At 45.2% G+C, this 18,976-nt stretch overlaps 1 protein-coding gene across 1 annotated transcript in view; it reads left to right on the top strand.

Annotated features, from left to right (window-relative positions):
- The window catches only part of fgf22 (fibroblast growth factor 22), a 43,296-nt gene continuing 24,320 nt past the window's right edge, over nucleotides 1–18,976 (top strand). Inside the window, exon 1 of the mRNA XM_079506419.1 lies at nucleotides 1–970. Coding sequence (XP_079362545.1) covers nucleotides 592–970 — 379 coding nt within the window. The 5' untranslated portion in view covers nucleotides 1–591. The remainder of the gene's footprint in view (nucleotides 971–18,976) is intronic.

Here is an 18,976-nt window from a genome sequence, read left to right as displayed (position 1 = left end):
TCATGCTCACACTTGGATGTACATACACACATACAGTATACTATGGGACTTTGACTCTGGGACAGGAAAGAAGACCTCACAGCAAAGAGGAGAGACAAAAAAGGAACCAACCCACTGATGGATTTACAAAAGGACTACATTTTATCAAGGATCGGATGAACTGAATCCACCTCAGGAGGAGAAGACAACCGACCAGATAGGCACAGACAAGGATCGGATGAACTGAATCCACCTCAGGAGGAGAAGACAACCGACCAGATAGGCACAGACAAGGATCGGATGAACTGAATCCACCTCAGGAGGAGAAGACAACCGACCAGATAGGCACAGACAAGGATCGGATGAACTGAATCCACCTCAGGAGGAGAAGACAACCGACCAGATAGGCACAGACAAGCTCATCCATGCTCCCGCTGCATGTGCAGACTGGCTGTCGGTGACATCCACAAGATCTGTGCCGCGGGCGCTGGTTCCCTCCCTGCCCGTCCCAGGACATCCACCCTCTTCTTGCACTCCAAAGGAACGGGACATCTCCTGGTCAGCATCATGTCTACAGCCTGCGCAAGGTGCACCTCGGGAGTCTGACCCACCATGTGCAGATGGACGCTGTCCGTGGCTGGTCTCGGTCCTGAACCTTCCCTTGGCACCGCCGCCACTGGAGCCTCCTCCGGCGGGCGGCTCCCACCTTTGCCCAGTGCGGCCTCCCTCTGCCTGGCATGCTTCTCCGTGCTCCTGGTCACCACCACTGGCATTGCCACGGGGGCATGCCACCCCGGTGTAGGGCATCAACCCCTTCAGGTGCTGGCGGGCGGCATCAACTGCTCGTGGACACTGGAGAGACACACTCGCAGCTACAATCACCTAGAGGGCGACGTCCGCCTGCGGCGGCTCTACTCTGCCAACAAGTTCTTCCTCTGCATTGACAAAACAGGCAAGGTGGACGGCACGCGGCGGAAGAACTATGCTGACAGTAAGTAGCCGGAACCGGCAGTATTTACTGCAGGTACTGTGTCTTTAAAGTGTGATATGGGACATAAAAGGAGGCCCTGTAACACCCTCAATTATGTTTTTATGGTTGGACTTTCTCATCTGGGTGCTTTTATAACGGCTACGGTATCCTTCAGTTCTGCCAGTTCTTTAAGTGCTGAGTTATTTGTGTTGTGTTTTGAGTGTGAGATAAGCGTTGCTAGGTAAGCTGGGATGCCCCAGTGTGGATTCAGCCTTTCTCATGGGAAAGACAGCTCTATGTTTACAATAAAGTTGACTTGAGGAAAGACATTGTGCATCAGTTGGCGATGCAAACTGGGCTTGGGAGGGGAAGAAGAAAATCCTTTCAGTTTCAAAGGGGATTAACTTGTCTAAAGTGTGTTGATAGTGCTCCAGTTGTAAGGGACAGATGTACTGTAGCCACGAAACACATTCTTCAGCAGAAAATCTATGACGAGAGACACATTTACTTTTTACTATTGCTCAGAGTCTGCATACAGATTTGAGCTGTTTAGTGATCCTACATTGTGGTGATCAACTAAGTGTGATTGAAGCTGCGAGATTCTCTTTTCTCTCTCTGTAGTTCTCCTTCAGTAAGTGTGTGATTGCATGAGGGTCTGTGTTTGTGTGGGTAAAGAGGTAAAAGTGTGTTCTGTGTGTTTGTGCATGTGTGTGTGTGTGTGTGTGTGTGTGTGCGTGCGTGTGTGTGTGCGTGCGTGCGTGTGTGTGTGTGTGTGTGTGGGTGTGTGGGTGTGCGTGCGTGCGCCTCGCATCTGTATCTAGCAGGTGCATTGGGCTTTTCTTGTATTAGTTTAGTAATTAGTGATTTACTGACAGACAAGGAGTTGTACGCTAGATTTGTAAAGATTTCCTGCAGGCAATGCTAAATCTCCTTTCGGAAGCTCCTATCAGTGTGGCACTCCCTTTGCGCTAATATATCACACCATTCAGCACCTGCTCCGATGGGGCTGTGTCTCCCAATGTGCTCTCAGAGCTCTCAGTAGCGCAGCAGTGGTGCAGTTGAGTTCTGTTCCCATGATAGATTCCCCCAATATGCCTTGCAGTCCGTACAGAGTCTATACGCAGGGGGGACACCTGAGAAGAGAGCCACCGTGCCTCTTCGATGCCTCCATCAATAGCTACCTTTGAGACGCCTGACCAGGTCAGCTCTGGTCATGTGCTGACCCCCCCCCCCCCCCCTAATTACTTAAGCCTAATTACTTTGTTGTATGATATTATCATTCACTGAAAATAACTGATATTTCATAAAGGAAAAGAAAAAATTATAATCGGTGAGCATCACTATTGTGCACTCAAGTAGGCTATAAATTAAGCTTCTGGCGAGTGACTGACTGGACGGGCATTGGACATACTTTACGCCTTTACCGTCGGTGATATTTATGTATATTTCTGTTTGGTCATTAATTACTTTTTGTACAAGCGGGTGACTCAGTTTTTCCGTGCAGCTACTGGGGGTTGGGGGGTGGGTTTAGAGCAGCTGCTGTTTCAAGCCGACAGGTCAGTCAGTCACCACGGTTCCAGGGTGCCAAGCTGGGTTACATTCTGTCAAAACTGCTGGGATTACTCACCTGGCAGATCCATAACAGTCACACCGCAGCCGTCCGTGTACCTAGGCTCAATGTAGCCTGACAGCGTGTTGCGGGTTCGAGTCCCAATCCCGATGGCCTTTGCTGTGTGTCACTCCCCATCTCTCTTTCCCCGTTTCCTGTCTAAACTTCACTTCAGTGTCAATGAAAGCATAAAATAATACCAGGTTTACCCAAAAACAAGTTTAACCAAAACCACAAGAAAAGTCTGCTGAAACACTTCAAATAGGCAGGGTCAGGGTCTCCGATGCTCAACTAACTTGAAAATAAAAGGCTCAATGATCATTACAGAATCTAAATTGAAGAATATTAAGTTTCCCAAGAAACAATAAAACAGGAGAAAACGGCAAAATAAATGTCAGAGAACCTGTACATAGCTTTGTAAAATTAGATTTTGGTTCGACATAACACACATTTCACATTTCTCAACATTTATTGAATTTGCAGTCTTGCTTTTGCATTTCCGAGAGGAAAAGGTTAGATGCTGGACTTTCTATCTATCAGCTTAGGGTGATACTGTTGATAGGTTTGTAAGTTCATCTACCTTGGCTAAGCTTGACCACTTGAATCATTCCACTCGGACCGAATATTGTGTTGTATATGTTTTGGTTAATTGGCAGCCCCAGCAACACTGGTATACTGTACATTTTATTCATAAGGCTATTCTGCGTATGGTGCAGTCATAATTTACGTTCGCACATTGTATGATACCTGCTGTTCGAGCTGAGGCAGGTAAGATGAGCTTGTTTTATTAAGGGCCTTGATCAAGGAATGAATTGCAGGCAAAACTAAAAACTGGATCACCTAATCTCATTACCAGATAGATAATGGATATGCTGTCTACATCATACTCATTTTATAAAACCTTCTGTGCTTTGTTGCATACTTTTATACTTCTTTAGCCCTGTCTTGGCCAGGTCTCACTTGTAAAATAGGTCTCAAATTTCAATGTCCAACTTTCCTGGATAAATAAAGGTTACATACACAAACATAAATGAAGTTCAGGTGTGGGCGATCCAGGCACGCAGAGAGGGGCAAGGCAGACCTGAATCACAGAGACAGTCAGCCAGAGGAAATAGCTAAGAGACCACCACCCTTTGGTTGTACCGTTTGTAGCAAAAGCTTGTAAATATCCAAGACATAAACAGAAGAAAACCCTTTTCTGTACTTTTTGTGGTAAAAGCGCTCAAACTTTCTTTTTCCTGCATTGATCTCTTTGGTTTTCTTGGGGAAAAAAATGACACAATGGGAACTATGCACACAAACTAATTTCACCCACTTTTTTACCTGTAACTGTGATGTGACAATAAAGCTGATTCTGAAAGTCATTGGATGTAAGACGTGCGTGCAAGACAAATTGTACTGGTGTGCCTCTTCTGAGTAACGGGTTCATTTTTTCACATGGTATATGTCAGCTGTTATAACTACATTAATTACTCCCAGCCTGTGCTTGAATTTGACACTTCAGAATTAACCTTGGATGAGGAGTGGCAATCGCAAAACAATTGGCAAGATCTTTTTTATTTATCTTGAAAAAGGTCTTGAAAAAAGGGGCGAAAAAGCGCTGAATGCGGATTGCAATGTATGCCGTGCCTTTCCGTGGCCTTGTCACAAGCGTTTACTTAGTTGTATGGAACCGCTCTCTATGAAAAAGTACAGTCCCCTTAAATGTAATGCCCTCATACGCTTTAGCCATCATCCTCTCATTTCCTTTGGTGGAAAGAACGATTCTCTGTATGCTTACAGAGAGAGAGGGTGTGTACCTGCACCCTGCGCAGCGGAGCGCACTGCCAAACCAGTGGTCATCGAGGCTTTGCCTCTGAATTAAGAAAATCTGTGTCCATCTGTGGCTGAACCTCACTATCTAGTTTAGACCGATTTTGAAGTTACTCCGTGTCTGAGCTACTGTAAGATCCTCATTGTTCATTTTAACTCTTGTACAAATGGAACCAAATGGACCTGTAATTAACAGAGGGTTTTTTCATATATAGGCCACAGTGGCCAATGCTTAATAAGGAGGTTTTCAATCAGACTTAAAGCCTCCTGACCTAGAGAATTCCTTGATATTGATACTGTGCTATAGATTGGAGCAAGACTAGGAGGAAGCAGTGCATATTTAATGACTAGACCGGTGACACAGATACAAGACTGCGGCTTCAGCACAAGTGTCACAGAGAAAAGTGACAGGCTGACAGGCTTTTGTTGCATTCAGCCAAGAATGTAAGTGAATACTACATGTGAATGTACATTAACTTCACCACATTAACCCATAACGCGAGCATCCCTATTCTGTGCATGTCACAATAGGTGAATATTTGGTGGAAATAGCAAATCTACTCACGATGCAATACGTTATTATGAGCTTCGTTTGGCTGTTTTCAGAGAAGAGATTTGGTGAGAAAAAACGAGGGTACCCTAGTACAAACGCCTGGGGTACCCCAGGGAATAAGGTATATAAGTTAAAAAATATATATTCTGGTGACTATTATAATAATAATAATAACTAGAAAAAGTGCCCTTCTGGGCACAGGTCTCCACCAGGAGGATAGGACTGTGTGAGATGTTTGGCAAACTTTTTAGGATTAATATAAACATGTTTTTGAGGCATTTTGTTCCAAAAAGGTGTTTTGCAAAAATCAACCTGTTGGTGGCGCTATAACAGGCCAATGTGAAAAGGGTGGGATATATTCCTCAGCCTAGTAAGAAAATGTGTGAAAGATTTCACGTAAATTGCATGCTGCGTTCATGATTTGAGGCTTTTGTTGAAAACGGGGCAATCTTGCAAACTGTGAAAGCCAATTATAGCCAATTAGGATGGAATATGAAATATCGGACAGATCCGACTTGAGCACATGACCATAGAGATACTGTGTAACGATTTGTGAGATTTTTGGACAGAATCTGGAGGAGTAATATCAAAAAATGTGTTTTACAAAAGTCGGCCTCCTGGTGGCGCTATAAAAGGCAGATGCGGAAAATGCAGGTCAAGGGTTTGTCCTTGGCCTCTAGGGAGTGTGCATGCAACGTTTCACGCAGATCGGTGCAGTTTTAGGTAAAAAATGTGAAAAGCTGCCTCATGGTGGCGCTATAACAGGCCGTTCTGGAAAATGTGGGGCAGAGGTTCATCGTTGGCATCCAGGGAGTGTGTGTGCAAAGTTTGGCATCGACCGGGTTAACGGTGCCGGAGATTAGCTGTACACAGACGGACGGAAGGAAGGACGGACACACACACACACGGACGGAGTGCAAAACATACTCTCTCCCCATGCCTTCGGCCTGGTGGAGACAATAATAATAAAACTTTATTTATATAGCATTAGAAAGTGCTTTACATAGACTAGCAAAATAAGCAGCAGAAAACATTTCAATAATTTTAAACAACAAAATATAAAATAATATAAATATTAATAGAGATTGGCAGTGAAGGCTAATCTATAAAAGTGTGTTTTCAAATGGGATTTAAAAGAGGACACTGATTCAGCACGCTTGATCTCTAAGGGCAATGTGTTCTAAAGTGTAGGCGCTAAGGTGTTGAAAGCCCGATCTCCTTTGGACTTTAGCCTACAAATGTGGGGATCTAAAAGCTCTCTTTTTATGTGTGCACAGGTGGATGTTTGCAAAAATATATAGGCCTACATACACACACACACGCACCCATGCGTGCACGCATGCAAAGCCATGCATGCAAGCAAGCAAGCTTATCATTCACATCTGCACAAATTGATACCATGGCCATAGCAATATCATTTGCCTGTATCACCATTTCCACACCTTTCCAGTGTGATGTGCGGTGGTTGTGGTGGTAAGTGCAACTCAGCCTGGCTTAACCCGTTTAATCTGGACTGTTTAGCTGCTGTCCACCCTGACTTTAGCCCGGCTCAGACAGACAGCCTCGCATGGCTGCCGTCCAGGGGCTTTGGGCGACCCCTCCTCTGTCCTCTGTGTTGCCCTTACACTCTGTCGACACGGCAACATTGCCCCGACAGCCCAGTCTGCTACGCCCTGCGAGAGCCCCAGCCCCAGCCCTCACCCCCACCCCCACTCAGTTTTTCCAGCCCCGACTCCCAACCTCTCAGGTGCAAAAACAGTTGGAATTAGTCAACAGGCCCTCTGCTGCTAATTGAGGTCGGAAAATATTGTATCAATCCCAGTGGAGCAGAGGCATGGAACAGCTGAGGGAAGAGAGAGAGAGAGAGAGAGAGAGAGAGAGAGAGAGAGAGAGAGAAATTGACTTGGTGGTTTTAAAGAGGGGTGCGTTAAAGAGGCAAGGGGTAGATCTAGGGAGCGCATGCAGGGGACAATGAATGCACTCAGCAGATGAGCATATTTGCACACAATGATGGCAAGAATAGAGTAAATAAATGTTGGCGAGTAAATAAATGTTGGTTCTTGTTTAGACAAAGTTAGGACACATGGATGAACCAGAGTACAAGATCAATGGATTTCTTCCCATTGATCTTGTTTTGCTCAAGAGCAAATTAGTAAGAGATTATGCAGTCGAGGTGAATAATAACAGCTGCATGTTTGAATGTTGGAGATATTAAATCTTTCTGCTGACACGGAAATGTAACACTTGCATCAGTAGCAGACTGAACAGGCAGAATATGTATTAGTTGCATTTCCAAAATACAGTAACATCCTGTTCTGCAAGAACACGTTAGAGTATACAGTGCACACACGCACTCACGCAAGCACAGACACACTCACGCAAGCACAGACACACTCATGCAAGCACACGCGCACACATGCGTGCATGCATGCATGCAAGTACGCACACATGCATGCAAGTACAGTGTGTGAGCGTGCAAAAAAGTGTGTGTACGACGAGCTCAGAGGTATCCATTCCTGAAGCTTGATATTGTCACAACGTAGCCATATAAGCTTGCCAGCCCTTTGAAGTATTTGATAATCAAATGGGACAGATAGCCATCAGACATGACAGACTACCTGACAGCCATCTGGCTATGGTCTTACCACACACGCTAAGTATAGTTCTACTTATGATTACAAACCAGCAGGTCATAGACGCTGCTAAAAATAACCTGTTGAAATTGTAACGAGAAGAGACATAGCCTACAGTACTTGAGTGATCGGAGAGAGGGGGCTCAATGTGTTTTTCACTGACCCTATGGTAAAGCAGCAAATGATCGAAGGGGAAAAAACACCCAAGTGTTTAGAAAAGCTCCAGAGGCAGGTACGCATCATATCCTGTCCTCGGTCATGGGTCATACCTGGCTAATTAGACAGCACAGCTACAGCACAGCAGCCATGAGGACACACATAGCAACAACTAAACAATCAATTGCAATAGCCAGTCAGCGTCAACTAGAATATAGAGTATACCAGAGAAAAGTATACTAGAATAGAGTAGACTAGTCTGCGTTAGAAAAAAGTTCTAAGACCTGCTCCTGGTCGTGTTACATATTCAGAATGGTTACATGTTCTGCATGATCGTACCGCAACATGAATTGCTACCTCCATAATGTCTTAGGGCATTGTGGAATATTGTTGGCATGCAATCATAACACGTTATGCCATTTTCTACATCTTACTTTTAACTCTAAAGGACGTATATGTTAGGATTCTGGGTGTGCGTGGTTGAGAGCATCAAACGCTTGTCCAGCCTCCAGGTAGTGACAGCCCATTCAGCCCAGAGGAAATACTGTATGGTGACCTCGCCATACCACTAGAATAAGAGAAGTCACTTGCCTCTAGTCTCAGTCTATTCTGCCTCGGCTTCAGGGTGTTTACAAAATTTCCCTTGCTTTGCATTTGCAACATCTTTCTGTTTGATGTGAGAGTTTTCTCATCGCAATGAGTTCATGAGTGTATTTGCCTTGGACAGGGCCCATGGGAATAAAATCTTCCACCGTGCTAGACTGTGTTGTGGAAATTATTAAAACTTGTTTCAGACAGGGGAAACTGTCACTCAGTGCAGGGAGAAGGACTGGCTTGAATTTGAAAATCTGAAAAGACAGGACAAGTGTTTTAGGCAGACAACTACATCCTCCTAAAAGGTTTGACTGGGTTGAGTCCACAAAACCCACAAGTGGAAAGAATTTGACAAGTGAAAGAATTGTGTGATCCAGTCAAAGTACTTATTTAGGAAATTACTCAATTAACAGAATAGCTCAGTAATACAAATATGTGCAAGTTAAAGTTATTAGATTTTGAGGATGTTCCAAAATCTTGCTCCAACATTTAAAGGGTTGCTTATTTTAACTTGGACTTGGAATCTCTTTCTGGGGACCGTTTCTTTCATGTTTAGCCCTATATTAACAATAAAGCAACTGTAATATGTATAATGGCCTATCATTGTTAGAACAACTCATGTAATATACAGTATACGCTTGACATATTAAAATGTCAGTCGATACTGATAAAAGGCAGCTGCACAAGTGCACATGGTAGTAGAATTGCAGAAACATCACATCACAAGTAGATGCTGACTTAGCCTACTAGGCCTACTTGGTAGAATATTGGCCTATACTGTAAATGTAAGTAGCATTCAAAACTAGCTATATTTGCAATATTCTGGAACCCTCTCTCTATGGTTAAATATTAAATTAAATATATATTGATAACTGGGCAGTGAAAAAAGCTTTCTTACAAAAGGAATTAGGCCTACAGGAAGTATATGGTTTCAGGTTATGTATACTTCCTGTACATCCGGTTAGCAGAAAATGCCTGCATCACGTGATTCACATAGACCTCAAGTAGTTACATGTTAAATTGATTGAGATGTGATGATAATACTCAACCTTAAGGACAGTAGCTGACTGCTGCTGGACTGGTGCCTTAGTTGGTTGGGCTCTGTCTAGTAGCTGGAGACTGAGCTGGTTAGTTGGTTGGTTGGTTGGTTGGTTGGTTGGTGACATAGACATACATATAGTATAAATAAATGGTAAATGGTGCATTTATATAGCGCCTTTATCCAAGACGCTTTACATAGATTGTGCATTACATTCACCCATTCACAAAAACACATTCATCCACCGATTGCGGCGGAAGCCATGCAAGGTACCAACCAGCACACCGGGAGCAATTTGGGGTTCAGTGTCAGCTTGCCCAAGGACACTTCGACATGTAGACAAAAAGAGCCGGGATTCGAACCGCCGACCCATGGATCATTGGACGATCATTGAGCCACAGGTAGACGATTTCTTGCGAAGCAAAACGGAAGAACGGAAGGGGACGTTCGGTAGGCCAACCAGAGGCGTGACTCCCTCTTTCCCAGCAGCACTTGCCTTCCGATTATTCCTCTTGACTTCCTCCTCCCGTTGGAGACAGGTCTCTCCAACAAAAGTGCAGCGACCAATGAGGCATCTATATTTTTGAGGGGCGCTAGCCCCTCCTATAGCTTTTGTCCCCACATGTCTTGCCATTGACAATGAAAGGAGAAATTAGGTCAAATGACCACCAAATCTTGTCCCCACACGTCTCATATTTGCCATTGACGATGAAGGGAGAAATTAGGTCAAATATCAAATATCAAGTAAGTGTTTTGCTATTTCTTCATCTGGAAACCTTTTAAATAACCTTTTCCATTCTGTTTCAAAGATTTATCATGTTTGAACACACCACATTGTTTCAACATGTTTTAAACGAATGCAATTTAAGCTATTAAATGCTCTGCTCAACTGAACCATTGATATAAAAAGAAAAATCACACCTGTGTGAAGTGAGGGGCGCTCTTATCATTATACATCATCATACATCATCTCATGAACAACTGAATTGAATTATCAATAGCATTTAATGTTTGTGTTGCCACAAATGTACATCATATTTGAGGCACATGTGACCTAATTTCTCCTTGCATTGTCAATGGCAAATATATGAGACGTGTGGGGAGTATATAAAAGCTGTATATAAGAGGGGCTAGCGCCCCTCAAAAATAGATGCCTCATTGACCGCTGCTGTTCGTTAGAGCCGTGTCTCCAGACTACTCTCGAGATACACACACCCCAGAGCCGAAGGAGGCGTCCACCTTTTTATGTCTATAAACTGAACACCTCATCTGATTAGATTGTAATCCAATGCAGCTGCAGCTGTTAGTAGGAAGCTTTCAAGTTTACAGCTTGACACATTAGCATCGAGCGTGACTGGACTCATGTCTTTTACAGTTATAGGAAGTTGCAAAGATTTCAGCATTCTTAATAATTGATAAGAGGCATGGTTACTGTTTTGCATAACCTGGTGTAATTTGTATTTTTTTTACCAGAGATTATTTTTAGCCCCTGTGTGTGTGTGTGTGTGTGTGTGTGTGTGTGTGTGTGTGTGTGTGTGTGTGTGTGTGTGTGTGTGTGTGTGTGTTTGAGTGTGTGTGCGTGCGTGTTTGAGTGTGTGTGCGTGCGTGCGTGCGTGCATGCGTGCATGCGTGCGTGTGTGTGCATGCGTGGCATGCATGCATGCACACTTGTGTCTGTGTCTGTGTGTCTGCGTGTGTGTATGTGTGTGTGTGTGTGTGTGTGTGTGTGTGTGTGTGTGTGCGCGCGTGTGTGTGTGTGTGTGTGTGTGTGTGTGTGTGTGTGTGTGTGTGTGTGTGTGTGTGTGTGTGTGTGTGTGTGTGTGTGTGTGTGTGTGTGTGTGTGTGTGTGTGTGTGAGAGAGACTTTGCATAACTAATCTCAGAAAAGGCAGGGCCAATCAGCATCAAAAGTTTCATGCACACTGCCAGTAAGCTATAAGTACACCTTTTTATTCTGCCTCATGGTGGCGCTATACCAGGCCACTTAACATTTTTGCAATAAATTGCTTCCTTGGTTTATTTTCTTCAAGACTCTGGTAAACGAGCTGTTGGGAGAAAATATTGGGGGTGGGAGGGGGGCATACATTTACAAATACAAATACAATATTTATAAAATATAAAAATATATGTATTTGTTTATGCAATAACATAGCAGAGGACTTTTTCTTGTCTTTAAAGCCTCTCTTTAAAGTCAGTGACACAAAAGACATGGCCTTGGCAAAAGGATGACTTGTGGATCCATGACAGATTGACTGTGTTTTTGTAAATGTAAAATTATAGGCTATGCAATTTTCAAGAGAATATTTTGATCAAGAGTAAATTGCCCATTTAAAAAATATATATATCCGCTTCCCATCATGCACCTGTGCACATCAGTGTAAATCTCAACAGCGCCACTGTCACCTGTTGGTACCCTAAACATAGCCTACATACATACATACAGACAGACATAGGAGGGACATATAGGGAGGGACAGACATAGCTGGGCATTGGAGTGGCTGCACCCTATGGTTGCACCACTCAAATACAAAATCGTATAGGCTACTTTATGAACATTAACTACAGTGGCTGAAGCCAACATTATCTTAACTCTGGCGCCACCTGACTGAATGGCCACAAACTAGGCATGTGTGTGTCCTATACCTACTGTATATGACCAGGGTGTGCAGTGGCGTGTGGCAATTAGATCGATCACCATTGGTTTCCTCTGTCCGGACCAACTGCATACTGTCTGCACACTAGGGGCCCTACTTTCGCCAGTGCCTTATGCCTTATCCCTAGACTTCTAGACTTCTTTAAACAACATTTAAAATGTGTTCAACAACTAGCCGATCTAAATTGACTTGACTTATTTGAACTATTAAAAAAGAATAATCTAAATCTATAAAAAAAGGCAAAGAAGTTTAGGGGCACTGGAGAAAATAGTGCCATATATAGGTGCCAAATCTCTGTGTCTTTGGAAGGGGTGTGGGGCTCAGAGCCATAGAGTAAGACAGAGTTACGACAACTCTGTTCACTTCATGGGGCCAGTCCAATGGCTGCTCTTCTACATAGACTTCTATTCTATAGACATAGACTTCTATTCTAGACTTCTAGTCTATGGGCTCGCGCGAGTACATGAACCACGTGACCGGACTGTTTTCTGCCCCCTCAATGTCGCATACTCTATATGTCTAGACGTCTATACTCTATGGCTCTGGTGGGGCTGTGGGCACCAGCTTCCCTCATAACCCGACCATCGGCATAACTGATTGTCCAGGCGAGGCGACGCACCACAAACTTTATGCAAAGTGTCCTTGCCGTTTTAGTGAAGTGGTTGAGGGCACCAGCTTCCCTAATTGGCTAACCTGAACCGGCACTGATTGACTGAGCTTTACGTCACATTTGTACCGCTTGCCGGCGTGTGAGATAATGTGAGAAAATCTGAGATAATAAAAGCCTGGACTGGGACCCCAGCATGTCAGATAATGACTATATCAAGGAATATAGCACAAATGGGTGGGCATTCTTAACTTGCCTTGTTTCAGACTTGCGTTCCGCCCGAGTAGGCCAGTGGCCAAAGGGCACGTAATGACAATTTTTTGTCATTACACGTTTTTTTTGGGTTGAAAAGTATAAATCCAATTCCCATGTTCATACATGGTTGGACACTGATGTACCAACTCAACCTCACTACTCTCGATACACATTATGTTATCTAGGAGAACAAAGATATTGACCTGCATGTCAATGGCAAGACATTACAGGGTGGTTATTCCACTCGCTCAGCCAGTGGGAAGGCGTGAGAAAGTATGTATTCTGTCCATTCTACCATTCTACCATCTCAACATGACTCACCATTAATTCTGGTAGAGCTCAGGCGGGGATGGGTGACTGGATCAACAGCACTGAGGCCGCTGGGGCTAAAAAGGGAAGCACCTGGCTTGAGGAAGGCCTTTGGTGTTTTGGATGGGGGAGGATACACATGTTAATGAGGCTCGGAGAAGGGCCGGGGCGTGCTCTGCTCAGTATTGAGGTGGAAATTAAAGGCTAGAGGAGTGCTGGAGCCTTTCCCATTGCTCATTAAGCCTTATGCAAGGTTTCCTCTGGGTCGTCTCAGCAGAGGGGGCTTCGCGGACACGCGGCTGCCAACAGGAGGGGAAAATCCCACGAATCCCGCCTTCATAATCCCTCCCAATAAGGACAGCGACCCTGGCCTGAGTGGGAAACGATGAAAATCGATCCCTTGCCATGCTGTTCCTGGCATCGTGGAGAGGCCGAGAGGTAAATAAAACATCACTCACAAGCTGCGGCGCACACAGACGGCAAACACACACAAGCATGCAAGCCCTCGCGCGCGCGCGCACACACACACACACACACACACACACACACACACACACACACACACACACACACACACACACACACACACACACACACACACACACACACACACACACACACACACACACACACACACACACACACACACACACAGCCTGGGAACATTTCAGAACAAGTGTGTCAGTGTCAGTCTAATTAGCCCAGTCTCCCTGCTTTTTTGCCACCAGGGTTTGATATCATGAATGGTCCCCTCAAAATGTAGCAATTAGTAGCGAACAGCATTTAGTAGTCTGGTCCTGGCTCCTTTCTGCTCTTTACTGGGTTCATCAGCAGGTTTATAGAGTCTGACTTTGGCTCCAGGAGCCAGTTCCTTTATATTACATCCCTCAACTCTGAACATCCTGTGGGTGTGAAAGACAAAGACAAAGGAGGAGGATTTCACAGCGCCAGTAGTCACATGGGTTCTTCTGAGCCGTATGACAAAGGATGTTCGCACCGTGTTCTTAAACGCTTGTAAAGTGAAGCGAATCTGGTCATCTGAACACATCGGAACACATGTATGAAGTGTAACTGTTATACATAATAGAAGAGTTATTAAATACATTAGAGACAGTGGTAGACAAATATTGAGATTTAAGTCTCTATAAAAGTGCTTAATTGGGCCAGAAATAATAACCATTACGCTTGCTCGTATTTTCCAGCGTATCTAGTGCTGTCCAAAGCTCCCTCAAATGATTTAGGTTCTTTATACACCATTGTAATGAGTCACAATTCATTATAGTGGGGCAATGGTATGTTATACATGGCCCGCCAGCCAAGCAGTAACCTTTTGAAATGGGAGAGAAGTCTGGCCTTTTCCTCAATGAGAGGACATTAGCAGTGTTATTACTATGCATTTTTTGTGAAAGGCGTAAAATTAGTATTAATTAGATCTGTTGGGAACAGCTAGCCAGTCAGTCCTACTCATGCAGCACCACATGTTTGGACTCACTGGCCAAAGGAAATATTGTCACCAAGCAACAACCACTCACATCTCAACTTGAATCAGACCAGGCACTCACTCATTCGTACGCACGCACGCACACGCGCGCACGCACGCACACGCGCACACGCGCGCACACACGAAGTACGAAGTCAGCCTATTGATTTTGGGAAAACCAACGCTGCTAGGTTATCCCTCAGGTCGTCCATGACCACGACAGACTTTGCTGGTTCCGTTTTGACCCTTCCAATAAAGCCTCTCACCTCCCCACTTGGGCCGAGCCAGACATCATGTCTTGGAAGGTGTTTAGTCGTTGGCTCAGCAACAAAGACAGCCGAGAGAGAGAAACCCTGCTGCAGACAGGGGGGAAAAAAGAAACAACTTGGCATCCTTTGAATTCAACGAGGGCCGACTGCCGGCACACAGTAAAATACCCAGTGTTGAGGCAGCAATTTAAAGGTGTACGGTGTACCAGTTTGATTCAAAAATCACCAGGAGCCCTGGAACCAACATTTGGAGAGTGTACAAGTGTAACCAAATTTGAGTGTAAGATGAAGTACGAGAATAAGGCAGTATATTCTTTTACGGTCCCCTGGGAGGAGAAATCGTTTTTCTATCTTCACCCAGCTGATGGCTGCTATACTGTATGGCTTCGTTGATAACACAGGGGTGGTTAGGGGTTAAGAGTCTTGCGCAGGTACTGTTCAAGACGTATACTGGGTGAGTTGGGGGTCAAACCGGCTACCTTCCGATTGCCAGACGGCCTCTCTATCAATTCAACGCCCCCAGATAAGGACATCATGTGGCGCAACTGCTTCCTAAAAGACAGATATCCCTGTCTGAGTCTGGATCATAAGCAGACAAGCGAAACGAAACAACTGGGAAGACATTATGATACGTTAAAGAGGGTGATTCACATTTATGGGCATTGTAATTGTATAATCAAATGTAATCTGGTTCTATTATTCATCACTATTATCATGCCAATATAATAATATACTAATTATAATAGTATACATTGCAAAAATGTAGGTGGTGGTTCATTCACCTGAATTTTCTTATAGAGAATAGATTTAGGTTTTATCTTTTCATGTAACTTCTTTTTTTTATCCAACCTTTGTCAGTGTATTGCTTATCTCTGGGGTGTTGTCTTCTTATATGAGTCATCCTCCAAGGACGTTTATCTGTTGGTGTATGGGGACACGATTAAGTGTAACCTCGCCACACCCAACCACAACAAGGCAATCAAAGTTCGTTCAACTTGAAAATAGATGATGATTTAAAAGACATTTCATATATGTTTAATCTAACTATGAAATAATGCACAAAATCTCTGTCCGTGTGTCTGTCTGTGGTTAGGCTGGAGGAACGAGCCCTTTCCAAGGACTAGAGGGGCAGTTTCAAACGTGCGCTGGAATCCAGCGCTGGCTACCTTGGTTCACCAACTCATGTGCCGCCTCCCCTCACCTCCCCGGGAGAACACAGCGGAGAACACTCATAGACTTAAAAAGGTAGATGCCCCCTTCGGCTCTGGGGCTTGTGTCTCTCTTGCAGGCAACATGGAGGCAAGCTTTCCCGAGATTCCTTGCGAAGCATAGTGGAAGCATGAGCGGAAGCATGAGTGGAAGCATGAGCGGAAGCATAGCGGAAGCATGAGCGGAAGCATATAGCGGAAGCATAGCGGAAGCATAGCGGAAGCATGAGCGGAAGCATAGCGGAAGCATGAGCGGAAGCATAGCGGAAGCATAGCGGAAGCATGAGCGGAAGCATGAGCGGAAGCATAGCGGAAGCATGAGCGGAAGCATAGCGGAAGCATGAGCGGAAGCATATAGCGGAAGCATGAGCGGAAGCATAGCGGAAGCATAGCGGAAGCATGAGCGGAAGCATAGCGGAAGCATAGCGGAAGCATAGTGGAAGCATGAGCGGAAGCATGAGTGGAAGCATGAGCGGAAGCATAGCGGAAGCATAGCGGAAGCATAGCGGAAGCATAGCGGAAGCATAGCGGAAGCATGAGCGGAAGCATAGCGGAAGCATAGCGGAAGCATAGCGGAAGCATAGCGGAAGCATGAGCGGAAGCATAGCGGAAGCATAGCGGAAGCATGAGCGGAAGCATGAGCGGAAGCATAGCGGAAGCATAGCGGAAGCATATAGCGGAAGCATGAGCGGAAGCATAGCGGAAGCATGAGCGGAAGCATAGCGGAAGCATAGCGGAAGCATGAGGGGAAGCATAGCGGAAGCATGAGGGGAAGCATAGCGGAAGCATAGCGGAAGCATGAGGGGAAGCATAGCGGAAGCATAGCGGAAGCATAGCGGAAGCATAGCGGAAGCATAGCGGAAGCATAGCGGAAGCATAGTGGAAGCATGAGCGGAAGCATAGCGGAAGCATAGTGGAAGCATGAGCGGAAGCATAGCGGAAGCATTAGCGGAAGCATAGCGGAAGCATGAGCGGAAGCATTAGCGGAAGCATAGCGGAAGCATTAGCGGAAGCATAGCGGAAGCATTAGCGGAAGCATAGCGGAAGCATGAGCGGAAGCATGAGCGGAAGCATAGCGGAAGCATGAGCGGAAGCATAGCGGAAGCATAGCGGAAGCATTAGCGGAAGCATAGCGGAAGCATGAGCGGAAGCATAGCGGAAGCATGAGCGGAAGCATGAGCGGAAGCATAGCGGAAGCATGAGCGGAAGCATGAGCGGAAGCATGAGCGGAAGCATAGCGGAAGCATGAGCGGAAGCATGAGCGGAAGCATGAGCGGAAGCATAGCGGAAGCATGAGCGGAAGCATAGCGGAAGCATGAGCGGAAGCATAGCGGAAGCTTGCCAAGCTTCTGCGTGCGTCACAGAAGGGGAGGTTCTCATACAGAACGTCCCCTTCTGCGTCACAGAAGGGGACGTTCTGCGTCAAACATTACAAACATTTACATTGCCTCTGATTGGCCTACAGTGTAGGCCAATCAGAGGCAATGCAAATGTTTGTTTTCTCATGCCAATTAAGCTCCCTTCGATTGAATTGATAAGTCCCGGACATGCTGTGATTGGCCAGTAGTCACTTGAGTGGCAGCCAGCGACACAGCGTGCCTTCCACATGGCCTTCCACATGGCCTTCTGTACTTCCGCTTGACTTGCCTTCGTTGGAGACACATCGCTCCAATGAACTGCAGCAGCCAATGAGGCATCTATTTTTTATCTATGAGAACACTGGCGTTACCAAATTTGGAGTGACGCCCCTCTGCACTCTGATTGATTGATCTCCAAGAAATCTAGACAAAACCTCAAATTCCCATATATGGAGTACAGTACACTTATGTCATCAATATGAGGTCATAGTACCGACGTCGTCAACTGGTCTAGACTCCAAATTTGGGCATGCCTGACCAGTGGCGTAATTATTATTATTCTTTTTTTTGGGGGGGAGGGGGGGGATTTTTGCCTTTATTGACAGATATACAGTATAGGTTGACAGGAAATGGGGAGAGAGATGGGGGGAAGACACACAGCAAGGGTCGTCAGGATCGGGGCTTGAACCCGCGACACACTGTCAGGATTACCAGCGTAGGTGCCCGCACTGCTAGGCCGGCCCAGTCAAGCGACAGCGGCATGGCAGAGATTGAGAGAACGGGTGGGGCATGCATTTACAACGTGCATCATTCTCAACTTGCATCGTTCCCGAGTAGGCCGGTGCCCATCGGGTGTAGTTATTTATGAATGTCTAATTCTAGAAGTCTGAGTAAGAGTCTCAAATTGTAGCTATGAAGAACAGGAAGTTAGTTGGTGTGTGGGTCGTATTGGCTCACACTGGCTGTGCAGGAGACTAGCTGTTTATAAGAGGATCGATTTTCTTAAGATTACGTTTTTTGGGCATTTTTATGATTCATTACAGACAGGAAATCAATGGGCAGACGCATTCACATTCAAACTAGGGTCCTTGCGCTCGCATGGAGCATAATGGTCTGAGCTACCAGTCACACAAATTTAAAAGAATACATCACGATTTATGGTTTTGATATTTTCCCTTGGCTATGAGCTAAGGATGAATATAAGGAAAACATTATTCGTAGCTTAATGACTTGGGTGGTCAGGGCCCTCCTGTCTGGAGTGAATAACCTTATTGCAATTGCATTTCCTGAAAGTAGAAGAGGGATAATGAATGCAAATGTGGAATGTTAAAAAACAGCAACTCTCATGCAGGTCCCTGCATACCAACAGGTTGAGACTATGCCGCCGTTTCTCTCTGAACAGCATTACACACACGTATACACCCATACCTGCTTTGTATCTGTGAGAGCATTTCGCTAAATGAACACGGGCAGGATGTGAAGTATCGTGTCA

Source organism: Electrona antarctica, assembly GCF_951216825.1.
Source record: "Electrona antarctica genome assembly, chromosome: 7".
Classification (NCBI taxonomy): Eukaryota; Metazoa; Chordata; class Actinopteri; order Myctophiformes; family Myctophidae; genus Electrona; species Electrona antarctica.
This window is presented reverse-complemented; position numbering and strand designations above follow the sequence as displayed.